Raw genomic sequence first — 10,126 nt, 5'->3', positions numbered from 1 at the left:
ATCATTATCATGACGGGTTTTTTCCGACCAAAAAATCAATCCACGTGCACCAAATATATAGAATTACACGTTTTTATTACTATATTTACTTTATACATCCAGCTCATTATTCAAAAACAAAAATAGTAAAAATAGAATAAATTAATTTAAAAGGAATACAGTTATAGGATCAAAAAAGAAAGGCCCAACGGCAATGTCGGAAAATGGGTAACGGTTGGAAGGAAAATAGTGAGCATGGAAAAAAGAAGTTATAAATTTATAATAGTAAATAAATATATGGACGGTAGGGGATGAGAAGGCCCAGGAGGCGGGAGTGAGGAGGAGGAGGAGAAGGAGAAGAAGCCTCACCGCCTTTTTCCTCCTTAATAATAAATAATTCAATTTATCTTCTTTTTTCTCTTGCATCAAAAATAATAAAATAAACAGCGGCGGGAGAGAGAAGATTAGGTGCGGCGCGGAGTAGATGTACCTCTTTTGGTGAAGACCTGCTGCTCTCACGCTCCCGTTGCTGTTCGTCTCCCTGAAGAATGCCTTCACCACTCTTCAGGGTCCGGTTTATATCTATCTCCTTCATTTCTCCAAATAAAAATAATTCTTAGGTCTCGTTTGGGTTTGCGATTTTAAAATTAACAATTTAGAAGATAATATAATATGAAATTGTTTGTTGTTTACAATTTTTCTTTGTTTGGAGTAATCATTAATCCCTCTGTGTACTACAATGCAGGTTATGTTGGATTCAAGCAAAAATGGGCGGAAATTGGCCTTTATTCTCTAGGTTCTCCACAAATTCAAGGAACCAGAGTCCAGCATAAGACTTTTTGGACTGGCTGTATGCAAAATTTTGGTAAGAAAATTTATTTAGTCAGTTTGTTGTTCATGATGGCTGATGCAATTTTTCCCATTGCATGTGTTTATGATATTATTCTTGTCGAGTGTTGTCCTTGATATGTTTTTCTGATAAATAGTTAATATTGTAGTTTAATTTCATAGAAGGGAATGCAAGATCGATTATGCAGACCAATTTTGAGAATTTTCTAATTTAGGCAACAAATTATCTCAATATCTACGTAGGACCAGGAGAACATTAGAAAAACGCCAAGAAGAGCCGTAACATTTCTCTTAGATTATTGCTAGCATAAGTTGTGTTTTCCATATTTAAGAAATGCACATCTTTAGAATGATCCTATCAATTAGTTTCTTTCCTTTTGAAGCCTTGTATTTGCCATTATAAAAAGAGTGGTGAATGTATGGCAAAGGGGCAGGAGTTGAGTAATGAATTTTGAATATTAGTGAAATTTTTTGAGTTCTTTTGCTTTTAAATGCTAATTTTTTAGCTTGTTAACTGTTAGAATTAAAGATGTCGAAATTCTTTTCTTTTTCTATCACTTCCCACTAAGAGGATGCACGACCCCTTCAACTTGATAGCGACAAGTTTCACCTTCATCTGATCTAGAACCTCCTTATAATGAAATATTCACTCTACTTCGTCCAACCAATCAATGAAAGCTTCAACTTGTAGAGTGTTTGAAAATTCTTGAAGCTTAACTCTGAAGCCTAGGACTCTGTATTGTTCATCCTAACCACATTGTTCCCTACCCAGAACATGATTGTGATACGGGTTCTTAAGCTGGAATCTGAGTCACAATCATCCAATCGTGATTCCTCTCCAAGTTTTACACCACTAGACACTAAGTTAATTCTACAACTTGCCTCTGCAAGTCTTTAATCATCACGTATTGCACACTACATTTGTGGTAGGGGACGTATTCATTCGGATACTGCCCACGCCCACCATGCTCACCGGCCATGAAATTTGATGAAAAAAATCATCCTATGAAGATGCTAAGCTCTAATACCAACGGTAGAATTGTTTTGATAGCACATGACAATAAACAAAAAACTAAGATTGAAGGTTGTAAAGGGGACTCAAGAAAGAAAATAACAATTAGGAAAGAGAAAAACCCTAGCCACCCAAAAGAAAACATAGGAAAACTCTAAGAATTTGAAATATTATTCCCCAAACTGAATTGAAAAATAAAAATCTTGAAACTTGGATACAAAGCAAAGTACTTGGCAATGTGTATAAATGCAATGAGGCAACACGTGATGTGCAACTGGTGGCACAATGTCAATGGTGGGAGATGAGGCTTGATGCATTGGACTAGCTACTCACTGCCTTGACTATTGTTAGCAAGCCTCAAATATATCTCATGTGGAGGAGGAGGAGGAGGAAGATGAAATTGTTGAGGGAGATTCTTCAGTTGATTGGAATTTTCCACCAATCCACATCATCTAGCTTGAAGAAGAGGATTTGTTAGAGGAGGTAAGTTCTTTTGATAGATACCGTCAAAATTGTTGAAGATAATTATGTTCACATGCGGTTGACGAAAATCTAAAGAGTGAAGTATCCCAATGTTGTCTTGAGAAAATTAATTATGTTCATTTTCTTGAGATTAAAAATTTTCTACCAAAGCTGGGCAAGAACCTGCCCTGCCCCGTTCGGATTTTGAGGGTTTTTTTGTGGATTCGGGTTGGATTTTATCCAACCCGTGTGGGGCGAGGCAGGTTGTAGGTATAGAAGTTTTTTCCCGTGGGTACCTGACCCGCCCCGCATAAGCATATAAAAGGAAAAAAAAAAAACCTAGTACCTCTCTTTTCATCTCTAGCCCCCACCCCTTTTCTTTTCTTTTTCTTTTTTTCTTTTTCTCTCTTCTCTCACTCTCTGCTTTGTCTCCGTCTTCGTGGACCAACATTGACCAGCAAAGCTCATACCACTGCTTTGTGAGCTCTCTTCATGTTGACTGAAATCTTTGGGTCTTCGGCTGTTGGGGAATATTTTTGGGTTAATCTTGAGCTTTTTTGGTTTTTTCGTATATTTTTCTCTTAATCTTCTGGGTTAATCTTGAGCTTTTTTTGGGGTCCTCAAAGACCTCTCCACTCGTTCATGGAGTTCCATGACGAAATCCGACCCGCCCCGCACAACCTGCCCTGCAAAACTCAAACCTGCGCGGATACTATTCACTCTGTCCGGGTAGCGGGTTAGATTTTCCAAACCCGCAGGGTGCGGGTCAAGTAGGGGAAAAGGCCGAATCCCGCCCTGGCCCAACCCGCGCCTACCCTTACTAAGAAGATACTAAGCTCTAATACCAACTATAGAATTGTTTTAATAGCACATGACAGTAAACAAAGAACTAAGATTGAAGGTTCTAAAGGGGACTCAAGAAAGAAAATAACAATGAGGGAAGAGAAAAACCCTAGCCGCCAAAAGAAAACATATGAAAACTCCAAAAATTTGAAATATTATTCCCCAAACTGAATTGAAAAATAAAAATCTTGAAACTTGGATACAAAGCAAAGTACTTGGCAATGTGTATGAATGCAATGATGCAACATGTGATGTGCAACTGGTGGCACAATTTCAATGGTGGGAGATGAGGCTTGATGCATTGGACCAGCTACTCGCTGCCTTGACTATTGTTAGTGAGCCTCAAATATATATCATGTGGAGGAGGAGGAAGATGAAATTGTTGAGGGAGATTCTTCAGTTGATTGGAATTTTCCACCAATCCACAGCACCTAGCTTGACGAAGAGGATTTGTTATAGGAGGTAAGTTTTTTTGATAGATACCGTCAAAATTGTTGAAGATAATTATGTTCACTATGCGGTTGACGAAAATCTAAAGAGTGAAGTATCTCAATGTTGTCTTGAGAAAATTAATTATATTGATTTTCTTGAGATTGAGAATTTTCTATCAAATTCTCCTAAACAAAATCTTGATGTTGGTTTTGGCATGTTGGAGGAAAATTTGACTTCCTGTTGCTAAGAAATAATTGATAATTTTTATAAGATTTCTACGGAGAGTGAATTGATAAAAAAATAATCAAGAGCTTGTGAAGATTAACTCAAGTTGGTGTGAGGAACTTCAGATTTACTATGGAGAGTTATGTTGTGATTGGTTGCAAATTGTTTATCTTTTGGTAACAATTTGTTTTGTTATTGAGAAGTACGAGATGAAAAAGATTGATTGGATATTCGAAAAATCGAGGAAAAGACGATTTGAATTCAAGGATGAATTCTTTATAACCCGTGGAGAATGATATAGACCAATTTTGATGATTTTCCAACTTAGGCAACAAAGCAACTCAATTTATTTTGACTGATTCTTTGATTTTAGTTTATTTTGGTATTGACTTTCATATTTCCTATAGATTTTGGTGTTCGTTCTTCATCAACGTTCTTGCAACAACCATTTCCCTGTTATTGTTGCCTTTATCGCTTGAGGCACTTCATCAAGTCATTTTATTGTTTGTTAGTATGCGGCCCCCTTAGAAAGGCCCGGCTTGTTTATGATTATTTTGTGATCATGAATGAAATCATTGCCTATTGTTTCTTTATATGTTTGTACTGCATTTTTTGTTTGAGTTCTGTTGTTGGGATGACCCCATTTATTGCTGTTCGATCTCTGTAACCCATTTCCCATATTTGAATAAAAAAAAAAAAAAAAAACCCTCCATTGATCATGCCTCCGTATCTCTCATCACCATCTTCACCTTTTGCACGACAAGGAGCGGGAGAGAGAAGGAGCATCTCTATATCAACACAGAACCTCACGCCTCCCTATTCCAAAATACAAATGACCAAAACATTGTCAATGTCCCTTCTAAGGCTAGCAAAAAGATAAAAATGCCTTTGTATTTTTCTCAATAAGACAAAAATACTCATATAAATTTGAAAATAATAATAATAAAAAATTATAATTTTTTTTAAAAATGTATTTTCTTAAAAAAAGGGAAATTTTTATATAAACAAAACGAATTTTTAAAAAATATTTTGTTTTAAAAAACGAAATTTTTTAAACGAAATTTCTTTAATTTTTTTTAAATGGAAATTTTTATTTAAAAAATTATAAAACAAAATTAAAAAAAAAAAGAAAATTATATATATATATATATTAATTTTAAGTTTTTTCTAGAGTTTTAGTATTTTTTTTGTTTTTTTTTTACTAGGTAATTTAAGTGTGACATTGACAATGTTTTGATAGTTTGAGGGGAGACATTGTTAATTGAGTGGTAGTTGTAAGGGGTAATGTGAAATTTTTCATTTGATATATATATATATATATATTGGGGGCAAAAATAGTTAAGCTTGGCCCTTGTTCAGGAAAAAAAAAAGAAAAGGCTTGGCTGTTGGTTCTATTGTAACAAAAATCATTTGTTACCCAAACCTTAAATAGAACAAATCTATTATATGCAATAACCAAAATCCGTCATTAAAAAGATTAGGCATGAGCAATAGCCTTTAGGAGCAACATAAAAGAGTTCTTAATGTAACAACGGTAGGAATGTAGAAGCTAAAACAACGTGGCTATATATGGCAAAGCGTTGAGTTCTATTTTGATAGGTAATTGAGTTGAAAATTAAAAAATTATTAAGAAACAATTATTTGGTTTCTTGTCTTGTGTTTATTATTAAGAAAATTAAATATTTTTTTTATTCCTGCTTTTAGCTCACCTATCTTAATATATTTCTCCTTCATACTTTACCATCTCATTCAGATAAATTTTTTTTTGGACAGAAATTTTCACTAAATTAGTTTGGATGAAATTTCCTTCAACCTACTCTAATATGTGTATCTCTCACATGTTTTTTTTTTTTTAGTCATTTATTGTCATTTTACTAGTATAGGAAACCAAACATTAATTTTTTAGAAACCCAAAAATATTGAATGACACTTGTCACTCATTAGAGTAAGTTGAAGAAAATTTCCTCCCAATAAGAAAATTTGTGCTTATTATTATTATTATTATTTATTCATGATGACTAATCTAGTGAAGAACTCTAATATATATTCTTCAGGGGATCCTCCAAGAAGAGCTGTACTTGGCATGCCAATCTCACCTGCATGAGATTCTCCGAAATGGCCGTGGCTGTTGATCAACATCATGGATTTAAGCCCTTCAACAGATCCCAGAGATGCAGGCTCCAATCCTACACTCACATCGATCACAATTTTCTTCAGCTTAGCCAAACCAATCTAGCCCACTCCTTAAACCAAGCAATATTTGAAGGCTATCACATCCACCGGAGCTTATCCACCCCATGCCTATCCATCACCACCGCACCGGAGGAAGACTACTTCGCCGCCGACACCAATCCCCGCATCGAGATTGTCGGCGGCCACGACGATCCACGAGCACGCGCTCTCGTTGTCGAGGTCGCCGTAGCTCTCGCCTCCGGCATCCATCCCACGCCGGTGTCGACAGGGTTAGGCGGCACCTACTTCTTGCAGAACCGAAACGGCGATAACATTGCGGTGGCAAAGCCAGTAGACGAAGAGCCTTTAGCCTTCAACAACCCCAAAGGCTTTGCGGGTCGGATGCTCGGCCAACCCGGCTTGAAACGCTCGGTTCGAATCGGCGAAACCGGCGTGCGTGAGTTGGCGGCTTATCTTCTCGACCACGGCGGCTTTGCCGGGGTTCCTCCGACAGCTCTAGTGAAAATCTCCAACGTCGATTTCCATGTCAACAATGGAGATGATGCTCGCGTGGCGGATTATAAGATCGCGTCGCTGCAACGGTTTGTTCACCACAAATACGACGCCGGAGAGTTGGGTTCTTCCAGCTTCTCAGTAGCGTCGGTTCACCGGATTGGGATTTTTGACGTCAGGCTGCTGAATCTTGACCGGCACGCCGGGAATATACTTGTTAAGAAAAATGATAATTCTGCGGAGCTTGTGCCGATCGACCATGGGCTTTGCCTTCCTGAGTGGCTTGATGATCCATATTTTGAGTGGCTGCATTGGCCTCAAGCATTGGTTCCTTTTTCCGAGCACGAAATGGATTACATATCGAATCTTGATGTGTTCAAAGATGCCGATCTTATAAGAACTGAGATTCCTTCTATAAGGGAATCTTCCATCCGTGTGTTTGTTCTCTGCACCATTTTCTTGAAGCGAGCTGCGACTGCCGGGCTTTGTCTCGCCGACATTGCCGAGATGATGACTCGGGAGTTCCGCTGCGACGAGGAGAATCTAAGCGCGTTAGAGATTCTCTGTGCACAAGCGAAGGCGAGTTTGCCTGGAGATGGAGATCATATTATTTGTTGTGATGATTGGAGAGAAGAAACGAGAAAAGAAGGTGAGATGTTTCAGTTTGACGACAATGAAGGCGAAGAAGATACTTCTTTCACTGAGGTTCCTAAACTGTTGAAGAACCATTTTGTGTTGCCTGATGCTGCAGCAGCATTGCCGCCGTTGTATGAAGAAAACGACCCTTTTCATGACAATTATGATGATATCAAAGCAAATGAAAATGGCGGCGGCGACGAGAGCTATAAGGTAGGAGGGGGGTTTATGAAGAGCGTGAGTTTCTCAGTACCCAACCATAACAATGAAAGTGGAGGGATTTCTTTTGAAGAGTTGAGCGAAGATGAATGGGAGTTGTTTTTGGAGGTTTTTGAAGAGCTTTTGCCCGACGTGTTTGAAGCCAAAACGTGCACCAGCATCAGCATGAGGCAGAGGTTGGGAACTTCTTGCAAGTTTTGAGGGACTTGGAAATATATAATATAATATAATATAATATAATATAATATATAACAAAATAAACTTAATTAATTAAGTGTACATTATCTGCCTGATGGCTAGAGTAGGTTGTAGATATATAAATTTTATAGGGCAAGAATGGAAAAGTGATTGGTGAAAAGCCATCCTTCCATTTTAGGTACCTTAATTTCACTATATTATTCTTTCTTTCCAGATATATATAATATATATATGGTTGTAAAAAAAAAAAAAATGGTCTACCTTCTTGCACATGATTTTGGAAGGATTTATCATTGACATATATTGTTGAATATATATGATTAATTGGATCTATTTAGTTATAGAACATATTGCATGGTGTCATGGTGAAAATCATTTTTATATATAATTAGCCTAGTCTTACAAATCCCTTGAATCACGAAGAATGTGTACACTAGCTTCTTCTTTTTTCTTTTTTTCTCTTTTTTTTTTTAAATTAAAAAAAGAAGAAGCATTTTTAAAAAGAAATTTTTGCTAGAGAGGGCTGATGTAGGGCCCCACACTAGCCCCCCTATAGCTCCGTCACCACCTCCATACTATATGCAACATTTTGCGCATACTTGGCTTTGGCCATTCCATCCTTGAATTTTAAATCCCATATATGCAGCGTATCAATTCTACAAATATCTATGTGTTTATCTAGATTGAGATCGATGGTTATGGGATGAGTAATGTTATATACCGTACTATTTTCTCATTTGTTGACGTAGCACATAGTGAAATGATGGTAGAAAAATGGTTAGGATTGGCAATTTTTTACACAACTCGGGAACTCGATATAAAATTAGAGGATTAAGGTTTAGCATAATCGAATTTTAGTCACTAATGGGCTAGTAGATGGGTCAATCCTGAGCCATTTATTAAACGGGTCAATCCTTAGTCAACCTGCTTAACTCATGAGTGACTAGATTAACCCGTTTATAAAATAATTTTTTTTTAAAAGGAAAAAAGTATGAAATCATGTTATTGATTGGAGATTTTGTAATTGACTACCTTTTTTTAGTCTTATTGGTATGAGATTTTATTTTATTTTTTAATTTTTATAAAAAGAAAAATTATTGACCCAAAGGCGTCATGACTCATGAACATTTTGACAAAAATTAAATGTAGCTATTTATTACAAAAAAAAAACAAAAACAAAAACAAAAAAAAAAACAATTTCAATGAGTATATTGAAATATAGATATAGTTGACAAGGGAGAGATTGTTTTTTGCGTTTTTATTTTACATTGAATATTTTCTTGATGAATTCTTTACGGAAAGATGAATTCTGGGGCTTCTCTAGTTGTAACATGCATATTTCTGAAGGTACTCCTTTTTGCTCAGGTTGTTTTAGATTAATGGTTTGTTCATTGTCGACAAACGTTTCTTCAAAATTTACAATTTCAATGCATTAATTTTGTGATTTTTTTATTTATTATTAAGATATTCTTATAATTGACATATAGCTTCAACGGATACTTAAGTATCTCGATCTTTCCCATAATGATCTCGGGGGAAAGTGCCAAGTGAAGAGATTTTTTCGGATGCAAGTGTTACTTCAATTTTTAGAAATGACAAGCTATGTGGTGGTGTCTCAGAATTACATTTACCAAAATGTTACGGAAAGAGTCAACGTCCATCTACGCCGATAAATTTATTGGTGTTTGCATATTGGTCAATATATTTACATAATGGTTAGGGGAAAGTCAACGTACCCCCTCAAATTACCACTCAATTGATAATGACCCCCCTAAACTCAAATTGTGACAATGTCCCCCCCAAACTATAAAAAATTATCAATGTTCTCTCCAATGACGAAACTACCCTTAGTAAAATAAATAAATAAAAAATACTAAAACTTCTAGAAAAAACCTAAACCTTCAAAAAAAAAAAAAATCCAAAGGGCGTCGCATTTAAATTTTTTTTAAAAAAATCACTTTTATAAGAAAAAAAATTAAAAATTCCAATTTTTTTTTTTGTTATAAAAATTGAAAATTTTTGTTTTGTTTTATAATTTTTTTTTAAAATAAAAATTTCCGTCTTAAAAAAAAAATTAATAATTTTCTTCTAAGAAAATAAAAATTTTGGTTTTCTAAAACAAAATTAAAAAAAATTTTAAAAAAAATTTCCATTTAAAAAATATATATATTTGTTTTTTAAAAAAAATTCGTTTTTTTTTTAAATTAAAAAATTTCGTTTAAAAAAATTAAGAAAAAAATCCTACTTTTTAATTTAAAATTTTTCCTTTTTAAAAAAAATAAAAAATAATATTTTTATTTTTATTTATTGTTTAATTTATAGGGATATTTTTGTCTTATTGAGAAATATATAGGGGCATTTTTATCTTTTTGCTAAACTTAGGGGGGGCATTGACAATGTTTTGGTAATTTGGAGGGGACATTGTCAATTTGGTAGTAATTTTAGGGGAGTACGTGGACTTTACCCTAATGGTTATCATATATATAGGGAAAAATATAAAAAAGCTCTCTAAACTACTAATCGTTTTCAATTTAGCCACCTAATGTTTCAAAAGTGATAAAGTAACCCCTCAAACTACCAAACTAT

At 35.1% G+C, this 10,126-nt stretch overlaps 1 protein-coding gene across 1 annotated transcript; it reads left to right on the top strand.

The window, feature by feature from the left end:
* Nucleotides 1-306: 306 nt before the first annotated feature.
* Nucleotides 307-7,772, top strand: LOC132192106 (phosphatidylinositol 4-kinase gamma 8-like). The gene is made up of 3 exons (XM_059607323.1): nt 307-548; nt 725-844; nt 5,857-7,772. The coding sequence occupies exon 3, from the start codon at nt 5,903-5,905 to the stop codon at nt 7,541-7,543; it is 1,641 nt and encodes a 546-aa protein (XP_059463306.1). The 5' UTR covers nt 307-548; nt 725-844; nt 5,857-5,902; the 3' UTR covers nt 7,544-7,772.
* The last annotated feature ends 2,354 nt before the right edge of the window (nt 7,773-10,126 follow it).

The sequence above is a fragment of the Corylus avellana genome, chromosome ca9 (genome assembly GCF_901000735.1).
Source record: "Corylus avellana chromosome ca9, CavTom2PMs-1.0".
Classification (NCBI taxonomy): domain Eukaryota; kingdom Viridiplantae; phylum Streptophyta; class Magnoliopsida; order Fagales; family Betulaceae; genus Corylus; species Corylus avellana.
Note: the sequence above shows the minus strand (reverse complement) of the source record. Positions and strands in the feature narration are given on the sequence as shown.